Genomic DNA, 17,301 nt, shown 5'->3' with positions numbered 1-17,301 from the left:
TTAGGCTTTTTTTCCCCCTAGCCAACCAGTCGCCGTCTAAGAATTGCACACATGCTTACCTTTCTCCATTTCCTTTTATCCGAGATGAACACAACTCAACCTCCTATGACTCTGCAATCAGTAAGTACTTTCTCAGCTTCAAATGTATACAGTGCCTGTAGTTTCAGGAAAACAATTCGGATACTTCAGTATGAAGTAGCTTTATCATTTCACGCAGTTTAGTTAATGGAGCTTTGGAATTTCATAGTCCATATGATTTTAAAATGTGTTTGGAAGTAAAAATGTAAGTAAAAATTCTATCATTTCATTTCACCAGGACTGCACTGCTCATTTCTAGAAGCCATAATATTTAGGTTACTATTCAGCAAAGACTTAAGCACATACTTAACAATAATCATGTGAATAATCCTAGAAGTCAATGGGACTACTCACATCCTTAAAGCTAAGCATGTGCTTAAGGCCTTTGCTGGATAGAGGGCATAGTTTCCAAATGTGAAATTTCCTTTTTAAGAATCTGTTCTTCTCTTTTCCCAATAAACAAAGTATCTTTCCCAAAAAAAATTTTAAAATTGAAGATAGTATAAGAATATAAAAGAACAATTTAGTGTCTTCAAAGAGAAGATTTATCTTAAGCTCCACTAAACTAAGAGCCAGTCTCATAGAATTAGACTGTTCATGTGATGAATTATCCTATTGCATTTATTTATGCTTTTCTCTGATTGGTTGAGTTAGTGGTTCCCTCAATGTTTTTTGTTCCTGTGTCTTCGTGTTGGGCTTTGTAATGGAGTTCGATCACTGCTGGGATGCCTCCTTGTGGCTGGGTCCAAAGATCAGCTCTTGCTTGGTCTGGCACTCCCTTCCATTGGTTCCTTGCACTGTGCCCCTTCCCTCTGCTGGGATTTAGGGTGCTCCCTCTCCGTGACTCGGCCTTCCAGCCAGATCACTATTTAGTCCTCCTCTTCCAGGTGTCAGCATCCCACAGGACAAGCAGTCCATATCCCATGTCAGACAGTCTTCCTGTCCAAGTCCAGGTCCACTGGCTGGTAGGGGAGCCCTGGCTCCTCACTCTTTCCAGGTTCCAGCCCAGGACCCAACGCCTAGCAACCACTATCTGCTGAATCTCAGACCCTGTTGCTATTTCCCTGGGCACCTTCCTACCTCACCTCTTTGTCTTCTTCCCCACTTCAGGATTTACCAACGCAAGCTTCTTCTATTTGCAGTGGCTACTCCACCCCTCTCGGCTTCTTGCCACTCTGTAGTCCAGGGCTTACTCTCCCCATAGATCTTCTTCCCTCTTGCCAATTCCCTTTCTCTCTCTGGAGTGACTGCAGAGCACCTCCCTATAGCTCCCTCCTGCTCTCAACTTCCTGGCTTTTTAAGCCCGAGCCTGCTCCTGCCCAGGTGGGCTTCATCTTCAATTAGACTTTGTCCCTGGTTCTCCTCGAGGTGCCGCCTATAAGGTCAATTGGCCGTATTTAACCAGATCATGCCTTGTGTGGGGTGGGTATGGATCCTTCTATCTATCTATCCTTCTATCCTGGAGTTGCTGAAGCTGGGCCTGCCAGTCATCTTCCTCCATCTCTGGGTCACCCACCATGAGAAGCAGTTTACTCTTCTCTTCCATGGTGTTCTGGTACTTCTGCTAACACTCTAAGTCTTGTGAAGCCACTTGCATGGCTTGCTCTACAGCTACCAACTTCTCTTGTAACTCCTGCCTTGGTCTGCTCTTCCTAAGGATCTGAGTTCCACACTGAATATTGGTTAGCCTCTGTAATTGTCCCAGTATCATTCAGTTTTATCTTCATGGGACCATTTCTTCCTTCTAGTTCCTTCCCACTTTCTGTCATTACAAACCTGTTGGCTTTCTCTGCTACTACCACTACTATGCCCCATATTGAGGGCAATTGGCTCTTCCTTTCTTGAAACCTGGCCACTTTCCTGGCTATGTTTTACCTTCTTGTGAGGACTATGCTTCCTCACATGTCAGACAGCTGCAGTGGCACAGGAGCTAGCAAACAGAGCTCTAAACAGGGGAGTTTGAGTGGGAGTTTGCAAGGGGAGTTTGTATTGTGGTGCTTGTTTGGGGTTTGCTTTTGCTGGGGGGTTGTGGGCTTTTTGGTGTGGCTTGTGTTTCCCAGATTAACAGGATTTAGGTGGGAAGGAGATGACAGGTACAGAGGCAGCTGTGGGAATGACTCCTGCAGTGAAAGACACATTGAGGATGACTGGATGTGGAAGCTGTGGTATGTACATGATCCTGGAGGGGGGAACCGGTAAGAGTTTTTTCTGCATGAAATGCCGTCTGATAGAGCTGATGGAGGAAAAGATCCGAGGTTTGGAGATGCAGGTGGAAAGTCTGGTTGAGTTTAGGAAGGGGTTTGAGCAGATGATGGAGCAAAGATATGAGGTATCTGAAGGGAAAAGCTCAGACTCACATCTGGAACCAGGGCTGGGGAATTTTGAGGGGAGACTGGATGAGGAAAGTGGTCAGTGGAAACATGTGACTCAAAGAACCAGGCAGAGAAAAAGACGGGCTAGTGAAGGAGAAATAGAGCTTAGGAACAGGTTTGCAGAGTTGGAAAATGAAGAAGGGGCTCAGCAGGTACTTGTTGAAGGTGGAAGGGTAAGGAAGAAGAGAAGAGAGTCTAGTCCTATAGAAATAGGGGAAGAGTCAAGGGAGACTACACCAAATATGAGCCCCAGGAGGATACAGGATGGGTTGAAGAAGATTGTAAGGGAAAATAGGAATGGAAAGAACTTGCAGCCAGAGAGAACAGGGGAGACACTGGAGAATAGCACTGTCACCAGGAAAAGGCAGGTCTATGTGATCGGGAACTCTTTATTGAGAAGAATAGACAGGCCTGTAACTAGAGCTGATCCTGAGAATAGAAGGGTGTGCTGTCTTCCGGGTGCTAAGATACGGGATGTAGACCTGAGGTTGAAAAGGATCCTAAAGGGAGCAGGAAAGAATCCCCTAATTATCCTTCATGTGGGAACAAATGATACGGCTAGATTCTCGCTGGAAAGTATTAAGGGAGACTATGCTAGGCTGGGGAAGACGCTTAAGGAAATTGAGGCTCAGGTGATCTTTAGCGGGATCCTTCCTGTTCCTAGAGAAGGGCAACAAAGGTCTGACAAGATTATGACTGTCAACAGATGGCTTAGGCAGTGGTGCTATAAGGAGGGCTTTGGGATGTATGACCACTGGGAGGCATTCACGGACAGAGGTCAGTTCTCTCGGGATGGACTTCATCTCAGTAGGGAAGGAAATAGACTTCTAGGATCGAGGCTGGCACAACTGATAAAGAGAGCTTTAAACTAGGAATTGGGGGGAGATGGATGGGAGATGTCCAGAAAATCTCCACGCCAGATTTTAGCATTGAGAGGGAAGAAGATGAAGTAAGAATGGATACAGCCGTGGGTAGGAGAATGTATATAAGGAGTGAGGGCGGTGTGGATACTAGTCTAATAGGTTATACTGGATGTAGAATGACTGTGCCTAATAGGGTACAAAATGTGAGCGAGGCCAAACAACAAAAATTAAGATGTTTGTACACCAATGCGAGGAGTCTAGGTAACAACATGGAGGAACTAGAGCTACTGGTGCAGGAAGTGAAACCAGATATTATAGGCATAACAGAAACATGGTGGAATAGTAGTCATGACTGGACTACAGGTATTGAAGGGTATGTGCTCTTTAGGAAAGACAGAAACAAAGGTAAAGGGAGTGGAGTAGCATTGTATATCAATGATGAGGTAGAATGTAAAGAAATAAGAAGCGATGCAATGGATAAGACAGAGTCTGTCTGGGCAAAAATTACATTGGGGAAGAAAACTAGTAAAGCTTCTCCTACGATAGTGCTTGGGGTGTGCTATAGACCTCCGGGATCTAATTTGGATATGGATACAGCCCTTTTTAATGTCTTTAATAAAGTAAATACTAATGGAACCTGCATGATCATGGGAGACTTTAACTTCCCAGATATAGACTGGAGAACCAGTGCTAGTAATAATAATAGGGCTCAGATTTTCCTAGATGCGATAGCTGATGGATTCCTTCATCAAGTAGTTGCTGAACCGACTAGAGGGGATGCCATTTTAGATTTAATTTTGGTGAGTAGCGAGGACCTCATAGAAGAAATGGTTGTAGGGAACAATCTTGGCTCAAGTGATCATGAGCTAATTCAGTTCAAACTAAATGGAAGGATTAACAAAAATAAATCTGCAACTAGGGTTTTTGATTTCAAAAGGTCTGACTTTCAAAAATTAAGGAAATTAGTTAGGGAAGTGGATTGGACTGAAGAACTTATGGATCTAAAGGTAGAGGAGGCCTGGGATTATTTTAAACCAAAGCTGCAGAAGCTATCGGAAGCCTGTATCCCAAGAAAGGGGAAAAAATTCATAGGAAGGAGTTGTAGATCAAGCTGGATGAGCAAGCATCTTAGAGAGGTGATTAAGAAGAAGCAGAAAGCATACAGGGAGTGGAAGATGGGAGGGATCAGCAAGGAAAGCTACCTAATTGAGGTCAGAACATGTAGGGATCAAGTGAGACAGGCTAAAAGTCGAGTAGAGTTGGACCTTGCAAAGGGAATTAAAACCAATAGTAAAAGGTTCTATAGCCATATAAATAAGAAGAAAACTAAAAAGGAAGAAGTGGGGCCGCTTAACACTGAGGATGGAGTGGAAGTTAAAGATAATCTAGGCATGGCCCAATATCTAAACAAATACTTTGCCTCAGTCTTTAATAAGGCTAAAGAGGATCTTGGGGATAATGGTAGCATGACAAATGGGAAGGAGGATATAGAGGTAGATATTACCATATCAGAGGTAGAAGTGAAACTGAAACAGCTTAATGGGACTAAATCGGGGGGCCCAGATAATCTTCATCCAAGAATATTAAAGGAATTGGCACCTGAAATTGCAAGCCCATTAGCAAGAATTTTTAATGAATCTGTAAACTCAGGAATAGTACCGAATGATTGGAGAATTGCTAATATAGTTCCTATTTTTAAGAAAGGAAAAAAAAGTGATCCGGGTAACTACAGGCCAGTTAGTTTGACATCTGTAGTATGCAAGGTCCTGGAAAAAATTTTGAAGGAGAAATTAGTTAAGGACATTGAAGTCAATGGTAAATGGGACAAAATACAACATGGTTTTACAAAAGGTAGATCGTGCCAAACCAACCTAATCTCCTTTTTTGAGAAAGTAACAGATTTTTTAGACAAAGGAAATGCAGTGGATCTAATTTACCTAGATTTCAGTAAGGCATTTGATACCGTGCCACATGGGGAATTATTAGTTGAATTGGAGAAGATGGGGATCAATATGAACATCAAAAGGTGGATAAGGAATTGGTTAAAGGGGAGACTGCAACGGGTCCTACTGAAAGGCGAACTGTCAGGCTGGAGGGAGGTTACCAGTGGAGTTCCTCAGGGATCGGCTTTGAGACCAATCTTATTTAATCTTTTTATTACTGACCTTGGCACAAAAAGTGGGAGTGTGCTAATAAAGTTTGCAGATGATACAAAGCTGGGAGGTATTGCCAATTCGGAGAAGGATCGGGATATTATACAGGAGGATCTGGATTACTTTGTAAACTGGAGTAATAGTAATAGGATGAAATTTAATAGTGAGAAGTGTAAGGTTATGCATTTAGGGATTAATAACAAGAATTTTAGCTATAAGTTGGGGACGCATCAATTAGAAGTAACGGAAGAGGAGAAGGACCTTGCAGTATTGGTTGATCATAGGATGACTATGAGCTGCCAATGTGATATGTCTGTGAAAAAAGCTAATGCGGTTTTGAGATGCATCAGGAGAGGCATTTCCAGTAGGGATAAGGAGGTTTTAGTACCGTTATACAAGGCACTGGTGAGACCTCACCTAGAATACTGTGTGCAGTTCTGGTCTCCCATGTTTAAAAAGGATGAATTCAAACTGGAGCAGGTACAGAGAAGGGCTACTAGGATGATCCGAGGAATGGAAAACTTGTCTTATGAAAGGAGACTTAAGGAGCTTGGCTTGTTTAGCCTAACTAAAAGAAGGTTGAGGGGAGATATGATTGCTCTCTATAAATATATCAGAGGGATAAATACAGGAGAGGGAGAGGAATTATTTCAGCTCAGCACCAATGTGGACACAAGAACAAATGGGTATAAACTGGCCACCAGGAAGTTTAGGCTTGAAATCAGATGAAGGTTTTTAACCATCAGAGGAGTGAAGTTTTGGAATAGCCTTCCAAGTGAAGCAGTGGGGGCAAAAGATCTATCTGGTTTTAAGATTCTACTCGATAAGTTTATGGAGGAGATGGTATGATGGGATAATGGGATTTTGGTAAGTAATTGATCTTTAAATATTCAGGGTAAATAGGCCAAATCCCCTGAGATGGGATATTAGATGGATGGGATCTGAGTTACTATAGAAAATTCTTTCCTGGGTATCTGGCTGGTGAATCTTGCCCATATGCTCAGGGTTTAGCTGATTGCCATATTTGGGGTCGGGAAGGAATTTTCCTCCAGGGCAGATTGGAGAGGCCCTGGAGGTTTTTCGCCTTCCTCTGTAGCATGGGGCATGGTTGACCTTGAAGGAAGCTTCTCTGCTCCTTGAAGTCTTTGAACCATGATTTAAGGACTTCAATAGCTCAGACAATGGGTGAGGTTTTTCATAGGAGTGGGTGGGTGAGATTCTGTGGCCTGCGCTGTGCAGGAGGTCGGACTAGATGATCAGAATGGTCCCTTCTGACCTTAGTATCTATGAATCTATGAATCTATGTCCCAGTTCCTCATAGGAAAAAACAGGCACCTCCCCTTCCTGCTCTTGCAACAGGTGGGACTCTTAGTCTGTCCTGTGTTCCTCCCATTAGGACAAACCTTCTTGTCATGAACTAGCTATACCTATTACTAAGTGTTTTCAGGATCTGATTTTTGTAGCATATACTGCTTACATAAGAAAATACCTTGTACTGTCAACAGTTCTGTTGACATTTTAAAAATATTAACTCATAGTCCAGGAGGAGGTCAAACGTGGCCAATCAAGGTCACAGGTCAAATCCATGACTTTACGGCACACCAGAGAAATTTGTCTTTCCAATGACATATTGTGGAACCTTCCTCTCCTAATACCCTTGGAGGAGTTTACATTCAACTAATCATTCATAAATTCATAAGGAATCCCCAAATTACATTATATGATTACACAGAAGTGGACAAACAAAGAATAAGAATGGGAGAAAGGAACATCATCAACATTTCTTATTAATTTTAGTTAATATTTGCCAATAGATCCATTGCTCAAATATAATTTACCTAGCAATATTTTATATTAGGAGATTAAAAACAGAGAAAATTGTACTATAGGTGATGTCCCAGGAACTCTATATTCAGAGCCATCCCTACTATACAAATAGATACAGTTGGATTGCTTTGGAGCTCATTAAAATTCTGGTAAGAAAGAGATTGTTTCTGCATCCAGTTCATGGCACACAAGTTCATTTTCAGCATCTGAGTCTAATTTTTTATTAGAGCAGATATTTACATTCAAGAATATTTTATCATGATCATAATAACCCTCTTTGCTATTTAATGCCTTTTTACATTATCATCGTTTTTGCTAGTACAAAAACTTACTCATCTTTAGTCTAGCACTCCCATAACCACAATATTTTAGTAGAACAAGCCGTTGACTACTTGCAGGATCAGAATTTGTTAAATTTAGAAATACTAGAAGTGTATCCTCTTATTCTTAACATACCCTGGGTGAAATCTTAGCTCTGATGAAATGAATGGCAAAACTCCTGTTGATTTCAATAGAGCCAGGATTTCACCTATTACTTTTTGTATCTGTTTGGCAGTGTCCAATATTGTATCTCAACTAACCATACAACAAATGTAAACTATTAAAATATTGATATTATTGCTTCCCTTTATCTGTGCTTCTACTGTTTGCTGATGGTCCCAGCTTACCTTAACCTCAACCTCAAGGTTGCAAAACAAATTCTATTATAACCCACATTTTCACATTCTTATAACTTTTTCAAACATTCACACTTGGAGGTAAAATCTTCCAGTTTGTCTCTTCCTGAAGGTGAACTATTTTTTTTTAGTGAGTCCTGCAAGCCACATTTTAACTGTGAAACTGTGGAGGGTAAAAATCACTTTTCCTTCTGAAAAAAATTCTAGCCACCCTTTTTGGAACATGCATATTGCAAAAGAGATGCTCTAAGCCAGTGGGTCCCAAACTTGTTCCACCACTTGTTCAGGGAAAGTCCCTGCCAGGCCGGGTCGGTTTGTTTATCTGCCGCGTCCGCAGGTTTGGCTGATCGCGATTCCTAGTGGCCGCAGTTCGCTGCTCCAGGCCTATGGGAGCTGCTGGAAGTGGCGTGGGCTGAGGGACGTACTGGCCGCCGCTTCTAGCAGCTCCCATTGGCCTAAAGCAGCGAACCATGGCCACTGGGGAGCTGCGATCTGCCGAATTTGCGGACGCATCAGGTAAACAAACCGGCCCGCCCTGCCAGGGGCTTTCCCTGCACAAGCGGTGGAACAAGTTTGGGAACCACTGCTCTAAGCTCAAACAAAAGTTATGGGATTGATGCAGGAATTACTGGGTGAAGTTCTATGGCCTGTGTTATGCAGGAGGTCAAACTAGATTATTTCAGTAGGCCCTTCTGGCCTTAAAATCTATGAATCTGAGTAAAAGCAACAAGTGAAGTTTTAAAACTAAAACTTGTGTGAAAAAATGTATGTATGTATGTATGCAATTTTCAAAGGTGCCTAAGTTTTTCTCTAAGCTATTTATTTTTCAAGCCAATTAAAGGCACAGGATTTGGCCCTGTATGTGCGATTTGACTTTAATGGGCTTTGCCTCATATCAGAACAATTTGGTGCTAGCTGCAGGCTGTAGTAGAAACACTAATATTCATGCTTTTCCGGTCCCACACTGAGATCAGTTATTTGTGAACATCATTTCCAGTTTGCCCACCTAAAGCTCCTCAGGCAGAGGAAAGAAAATAATCTCCCCAGGCCAAGGAGTTTCTAAACCTGGAAGATTTAAGTAGCACACAGGAGGCCAAATTCCCTGCTGGGATAACTCTGTTAATGTCAATGAAAATTTGGCCCAAAGCATTTAGGGGCAACAGTTCAAAGGCACCTCAATCCACCCTCCATTTGTTTGCTTATTCCTTTGCATGCTCAGTTTTCAAGCTGCAATGCTTGTATGCTCAGTCAAAATTGTGCATGCAGATGGAGGCGTTAGAGTTTATGGCTGTCTTTAAACACTGGTAGAAACATTTCAAATACAAGTTTATAAAACATCAGGCTCAGAGCCCAATTCATTCTGCTGCTGAAACTCAGGCTGCAGTGCCCTCAGTGGGCAACTCGGGTAGAAATGTGGTGACACAAGCCACCCAGAAGCTTCGCTTTTTCAGAGATTTAAATGTACATTGTAGTGTTCCTGGTTTTCTTGCATTGTTGCCCACACTTACATGATCAGCTTTTAACAGTTAGAGTCACAGCTTCAAAACTGTAACTTGTTACACTTTATACAGTCACCATTATTTTGTGCTACTTTACACGTTCACTTTTGTAAACACCGTATGCCTTTCGGTGATAGAATGACAGTTTACAATGACAGTGTGCAGATAATAGGCAAACACCTACAGAGTCTAGCTGTAGTGCCATTGGATCCACTTGCACTGAATTTCATAAAATAATAAAAGTTACAAACGAACAATGAAAGAAAACCAAAATTATTCTGTGCATAAATAAATGAATAAATCATCAAAATACATTAATCAGAAACATGTATGCTCATTTTAGCCACATAATTCTCATGATATTAGTGGGAATCGCACAGATAATGCTAGGTTTCAGAGTAGCAGCCGTGTTAGTCTGTATTCGCAAAAAGAAAAGGAGTACTTGTGGCACCTTAGAGACTAACAAATTTATTAGAGCATAAGCTTTCGTGAGCTACAGCTCACTTCATCGGATGCATTGCATCCGATGAAGTGAGCTGTAGCTCACGAAAGCTTATGCTCTAATAAATTTGTTAGTCTCTAAGGTGCCACAAGTACTCCTTTTCTTTTTACAGATAATGTTGTACACTACTTTGAAAAAGTAAGGATATGGTATTAAAATAGTAATGCAGTGATATCATTATTAATGTATTCTATCTCATTACTTATACCAGATCACTTAACACCAACATTCAAGTAGTATCTACTATGTTGTCGAATAACTTTTGCTACAATGTGTTTTTTGAATTAAAGAAATATTATTATTATTTTTTCAAATCTGGAACTGATTATGCAGGTCTTGCAATGCAATTAGTCCTAATTTGCACATGTAATCCCATTGGCCTCTTTGGGACTATTCCCAAGAATGAGGGTTGTAACATTTGGTCCCTAGTCAAAACATTCATTTGATTTTAAAATTGATATTTGCAAATAAAGAGCCATTCCTCAACTGTTGTAAATTGGCATAGCTCCTTTGACGCCAACTCAGAAAGCCACTGAATTTCATGAATTTACACTGATTTATACCATCTGAATAATCTGACCTTTAGCTGTCATAAATATACAGGAAAGGATAACCACCTTTCTGTATACTGTGGTATAAAATCCCTCCTGGCCAGAGGCAACATCCTGTTACCTGTAAAGCGTTAAGAAGCTCAGCTAACCTGGCTGGCACCTGACCCAAAGGACCAATAAGAGGACAAGATACTTTCAAATCTTGGGTGGGGCGGGGGGAAAGGTTTTTGTTTGTGCTCTTTGTTTACAGGGTTGTTCTCTCTTGGGACTAAGAGAGGTCAGACAGAAATCCATCTTTTCCAACCCATCCTAATCCAATTCTCCAATATTGCAATCAGTATAGGTAAGCCAGGCCAGGCGGATTAGTTTATCTTTTGTTTTATGTGAATTTTCTCTGTGTTAAGAGGGAGGTTTATTCCTGTTTTCTGTAACTTTAAGGTTTTGCCCAGAGAGAGATCCTCTGTGTTTTGAAACTGAATACCCTGTAAAGTGTTTTCCATCCTGATTTTACAGAGATGATTTTTACCTTTCTTTTTTTAAATAAAATACTTCTATAGCCATATAAATAAGAAGAAAACAAAGAAAGAAGAAGTGGGACCGCTAAACGCTGAGGATGGAGTGGAGGTTAAGGATAATCTAGGCATGGCCCAATATCTAAACAAATACTTTGCCTCAGTCTTTAACAAGGCTAAAGAGGATCTTAGGGATAATGGTAGCATGACAAATGGGAACGAGGATATGGAGGTAGATATTACCATATCTGAGGTAGAAGTGAAACTCAAACAGCTTAATGGGACTAAATTGGGAGGCCCAGATAATCTTCATCCAAGAATATTAAAGGAATTGGCACCTGAAATTGCAAGCCCATTAGCAAGAATTTTTAAAGAGTCTGTAAACTCAGGAGTTGTACCGTATGATTGGAGAATTGCTAACATAGTTCCTATTTTTAAGAAAGGGAAAAAACGTGATCCGGATAACTACAAGCCTGTTAGTTTGACATCTGTAGTATGCAAGGTCTTGGAAAAAATTTTGAAGGAGAAAGTAGTTAAGGACATTGAAGTCAATGGTAAATGATACAAAATACAACATGGTTTTACAAAAGGTAGATCGTGCCAAACCAACCTGATCTCCTTCTTTGAGAAAGTAACAGATTTTTTAGACAAAGGAAACGCCGTGGATCTAATTTTACCTAGATTTCAGTAAGGCGTTTGATACCGTGCCACATGGGGAATTATTAGTTAAATTGGAAAAGATGGGGATCAATATGAAAATTGAAAGGTGGATAAGGAATTGGTTAAAGGGGAGACTACAACGGGTCCTACTGAAAGGTGAACTGTCAGGCTGGAGGGAGGTTACCAGTGGAGTTCCTCAAGGATCGGTTTTGGGACCAATCTTATTTAATCTTTTTATTACAGACCTCGGCACAAAAAGTGGGAGTGAGCTAATAAAGTTTGCGGATGATACAAAGCTGGGAGGTATTGCCAATTTAGAGAAGGACCGGGATATCATACAGGAGGATCTGGATGACCTTGTAAATTGAAGTATTAGTAATAGGATAAAATTTAATAGTGAGAAGTGTAAGGTTATGCATTTAGGGATTAATAACAAGAATTTTAGTTATAAACTGGGGACTGATCAATTAGAAGTAACGGAGGAGGAGAAGGACCTTGCAGTATTGGTTGATCATAGGATGACTATGAGCTGCCAATGTGATATGGCTGTGAAAAAAGCTAATGTGGTGTTGGGATGCATCAGGAAAGGTATTTCAAGTAGGGATAAGGAGGTTTTAGTACCATTATACAAGGCACTGGTGAGACCTCACCTAGAATACTGTGTGCAGTTCTGATCTCCCACATTTAAGAAGGATGAATTCAAACTGGAACAGGTTCAGAGAAGGGCTACTAGGATGATCCGAGGAATGGAAAACTTGTCTTATGAAAGGAGACTTAAGGAGCTTGGCTTGTTTAGCCTAACTAAAAGAAGGTTGAGGGGAGATATGATTGCTCTCTATAAATATATCAGAGGGATAAATATCGGAGAGGGAGAGGAATTATTTAAGCTCAGTACTAATGTGTACACAAGAACAAATGGATATAAACTGGCCACCAGGAAGTTTAGGCTTGAAAGTAGACGAAGGTTTCTAACCATCAGAGGAATGAAGTTTTGGAATAGCCTTCCAAGGGGGCAAAAGATCTATCTGGCTTTAAGATTCTACTCGATAAGTTTATGGAGGAGATGGTATGATGGGATAATATGATTTTGGTAATTAATTGATCTTTAAATATTCATGGTAAATAGGCCTAATGGCCTGTGATGGGATATTAGATGGGTGGGATCTGAGTTGCCCAGGAAAGAATTTTCTGTAATATCTGGCTGGTGAATCTTGCCCATATGCTCAGGGTTTAGCTGATCGCCATATTTGGGGTCGGGAAGGAATTTTCCTTCAGGGCAGATTGGAAGAAGCCCTGGAGGTTTTTCGCCTTCCTCTGTAGCATGGGGCACGGGTCACTTGCTGGATGATTCTCTGCTCCTTGAAGTCTTTAAACCATGATTTGAGGACTTTAATAGCTCAGGCATAGGTGAGGTTTTTTGCAGGAGTGGGTGGGTGAGATTCTGTGGCCTGCTTTGTGCAGGAGGTCAGACTAGATGATCATAATGGTCCCTTCTGACCTTAGTATCCATGAATCTATGAAACTTCTTTTAAGAACCTGACTGATTTGTCCAAGATCCAGGGGTTTGGGTCTTTGATGATTTTGTAACAAATTGGTTAGGATATTATTCACAAGCCTCCCCAGGAAAGGGGCTTGGGGGGATATTTTGGGGGAAGACTTTGGTCTCCAAGTGGTCTCTTTCCCTGTTCTTTGTTTAAAACGCTTGGTGGTGGCAGCATACTGTTCAAGGACAAGGCAAAGTTTGTACCTTGGGAAAGTTTTTAACCTAAGCCGGTAAGAATAAGCTTAGGGGGTCTTTCATGTGGGTCCCCACATCTGTACCCTAGAGTTCAGAGTGGGGAAGGAACCCTAACAGTGGCCCTTACTAGCTTTTTTCCTCATCCTGTCTGACCATTTATAGTCTGTGTTTTATACAGTATCAAAGTATCAAAGCCCACGCTGTCAGCACTTAACATAGAATACATAATGATATGGATGCACAATGACCATAGAGATGAGGAGAATTTCAGTTTTTTCAACTATTATGTTTTAATTACTGAATCAAATTTTTGGCAGCTGTGTTGCTGTCTTGAGACCAACCTAATAGAATTAGCATACATGTCTAATTGATTAGTCTGTGAAATATTAGCCCTGGCATTTGAAAATAAAAATGTCATATGTTACCTCTAAGGTTTCTATCTCCAGGGCAAGAATTGTTTTATATAATACGGGCACATATTTGAGCCCAATAGCTTGCAGTGTAGGAAATCTTCCAGCTATACATTTCCAGGGAGAAATATTTAAGAGAAATGTATCAGCAGCACGAAAATTGTGTTTATTTTACCGTTAAGATTCAGTGTTTTGGTTTTTTTTAAAAGGAAGTAATTATTACTCAGGGGTAATTGCTGGTAATAGAAATCTTATGAGAAAAAACTGTCTGGCAAGATTTATACTGTTTCCAGCTGGGTCTCAGAAAGGATGGGCCCAATACTCACAGGGTCTCCCTTACATTGGTTTTGACTTCAGAGGAGCCACTCCTGATTTACACTGCTGTATCAGGCCCTCTACGTCTAGCTTTTATTTTATATTTTTGGGGGGGACATTTTGATACTTCTGTCCCTGGTAGAACACAAGAAGGTAAAGAAAAACAAGGTTTAGTTCAGTGTTGGAGTTTGTGGATTAATGTTCAGGTCAATTCTTCTCCAAATCAGTTAGCACTCCTTTATCATGATTGCATATACCTATACCCATACATATGTCAAAAGGGCTTTTGGCTTTACAGTATTTTAATAAATGTATCTTTTGCTTTAAATTGTTGCTTTCTATAGACCAGTGGTTCCCAGACTTGTTCCGCCACTTTTTCAGGGAAAGCCCCTGCCGGGCCAGGCTGGTTTGTTTACCTGCCGCGACCGCAGGTTTGGCCGATCGCGGCTCCTAGTGGCCGCGGTTCGCTGCTCCAGGCCAATGGGGGCTGCGGGAAGCAGTGGCAAACCAGCCCAGCCCAGCATGGGCTTTCTCTGAACAAGCGGCAGAACAAGTTTGGGAACCACTGCTATAGACTATCAGAAATGTATTCAGTGTGTTCTCTGAATGGACCAAATTTTAAGGCATTTGCAGCTAGAATTCTAGGTATAGCAGAAAGATTAATAAAATAATTGGTATAGTTTCATGAATTTGGTATTAAGATCTCCAGCTAGAGATCTGTGCACACCTTTGTTACAGTTGTGTCCTCAACTAGCCTATGCCAGAATATCTTATTTTATAGTTTCTGGAGTTTTATAGTTTTATAGTTTCTAGTTTATAGTTTCACCCTTGCACATGATGTTTGTTTTGTGGACTATTCAAGTCCTCATTCTCAGCTGCATAACATTTCACAATATATTTGTCACCAGTGATACTTTGGATGCCCTCTTTCTTTGGAAAATCCTCTCACTTCCCTTGATGTAAGCTTTAAAACAGTTGAGAGTAATGCTTAATGAAGCCAATATGATCATGTCCTATCATGTTTCTCTACCTCACTGACACTGTTGTACTGCTGTAGTTACATTAGGCACCCTTTAAGTCTTCCTAGATCAGACATACCACTACTTTTCTTCTCTATCTGTAGTACAGGCATGCATTAAAATACCAGATCATGAATTCCTTGGCTAGCAGGGGTAGAGAGCTATTTCCCCCAGCTACAACGGGAACCATTTCTCAACATTCAGTTCACTGCTGAAGACCAGCCACTTCAGCTTATTAATAAATGATGTAGAGAAACTCTGAAGGGAATCCCCTTAATCCTCAGTTGGAAAGATGATAGGGTTTTTGGAATAAAGCGGGCTAATAAGGGAACAAGAAAACAACCTGAGTGCTTCACTACTGACTAAAGATGTTGTTCTTCAGGAAAAATAAATAAAAAGACAAAATTACATGCCAAGCAGTTTGGAAAACTGGTAACACATGAAAATGTTAATGTTCCTGTACTCTATTCTGAATGGAACAGAGCACAAAGACAGACAGCCTGTTCTCCTGTTTTGTTCCAAGCACAATTATATTTTTAGACTTGCCTGATACTCCCAAGGGAAGTTCTGTGTTGAGATGATGGGAAAGTTTGCTGAACTGATTTATGGAACTGTTCAGTTTTAAATTATTGCACCATCAAATGGTGGTATGTAAGATAAATACTGTTGATAGGGTTACCTCAGAATGTGCAGTATTCTCTTGTACTTTCTTACTTTTACTGTAGGAAATGCCTTAAATACTACAAATACAGTACTGAAGTTAGCTAACTCAGTACAACTGGGAAATTAATTTACTTAGGATCTGATTCTTCCACCCTGGCTACGGTTGAATAGTACCTTACTATGAGCCAGAACATAGCCTATCCTAAGCACTATCTCAAGAGAGTAGAAGGGGTGTAAGACTTCCCTTTAATCCCTTGCACAGGCACACAATACTGTCGCTTCTTGCAAGCAGTCTCCCCAGAACTACTATGTCCCTCCTTACATAGGTGTAGAGAGGGAGGGCATGGGGAGAGCTTTGACTCTGCTCCCTTCGCCACAAAATGCCTGGGAGCACACTGACATGTAGAGGAATGCACGCTGCAACACTTATAGACCGGTTGTAGTTTACTCACTCTCCAGAGCAGCAGGGAGACAGAGAGATAGTGATTTGGGGAGTTATAATCTCCCCATCCCAGGCAGCTTCAGGCAGCACAACAACATACTGTCCCTTTCTATGGGCTGTTTTGCAAACTGATGTCCAAATTCCTATGAGTAGTAGTGGTTTGACTTGTAGATTAAGGTACTATTCAGTTTGAGTAAAGACTGCATAATTTGACCCTTAGTTTTCCCAGGTGGTTGGCAAGTTTTTACATATCATTCGTGTGCAATTTGGGAGTATTTTGTAATTTTATTTTGGGCACCTGTGGTAGCACATGTCCATGGCTCAGAATGTATTAATGCAGAGTACTCACTTTATACACAATCAGTCTAAAATAAAATGGCAATGTTACATGTAAATCAAGTTTTGAAACATTTAAGTCTTTGTTCTTAGACAGGCCCATCAATGTGGTTTCTAAACATCTTCCAGAGTTTAAAATAATGACAAAAATGTGTGTTACATAATCAGATAAAGATACTCTATTCTGCCCCCAAGGGGAGTGAGTTAGGTGGGATTTGGTGTATTTATTCCGGAAATGCCAATAGATTAAGTGTTGCTGTGTGGGAAAGCAAGGTCAAAGAAGTGGGATATGCATTTGGATCTGAAGGTAGTGAGGTTTGTGGTCATCCATAGTTCCCATTGGAATGTATTCCAAAATCAGTGGTCCACCACCAAAAATGACCTGTCTCCTGCACACACAAGCCTTTAGACAGTTGCATTGTTATTGAGAAGCGGAGTTGGTGAGATCTTGGAGAATGAGGGTGTCCTTTAGTTATCCTGGGTGTTTAAGGACCTGGAAAATGAATACTGAGATCCTAAAGTTGACTCATTGTTCAACAGGAACCCAGTGGAGTGGAAATGTACTGGGGTACTGTTGCTGACAAGGCAAGCTGCTCCATTCTGACCTGTTACAGCCTTTTCAAAGGGTGATGGTTTTAAGCCACCATATATGGAATTACAATATTCCAGTCTGGAAGTAAGGAA

General features: G+C 41.0%; 1 protein-coding gene across 2 annotated transcripts in view; it reads left to right on the top strand.

The window, feature by feature from the left end:
* Positions 1 to 17,301, top strand: part of TMEM182 (transmembrane protein 182) — a 53,427-nt gene that overhangs the window by 18,888 nt on the left and 17,238 nt on the right. For both annotated transcript variants that reach the window (XM_038386802.1, XM_043513104.1), the window contains exon 3: positions 22 to 120. In XM_038386802.1, coding sequence (XP_038242730.1) covers positions 22 to 120 — 99 coding nt within the window. The remainder of the gene's footprint in view (positions 1 to 21; positions 121 to 17,301) is intronic.

The sequence above is a fragment of the Dermochelys coriacea genome, chromosome 1 (genome assembly GCF_009764565.3).
Source record: "Dermochelys coriacea isolate rDerCor1 chromosome 1, rDerCor1.pri.v4, whole genome shotgun sequence".
Classification (NCBI taxonomy): domain Eukaryota; kingdom Metazoa; phylum Chordata; order Testudines; family Dermochelyidae; genus Dermochelys; species Dermochelys coriacea.
The sequence above is the reverse complement of the archived record's forward strand: the minus strand, read 5'-3'. Positions and strand labels throughout refer to the sequence as shown.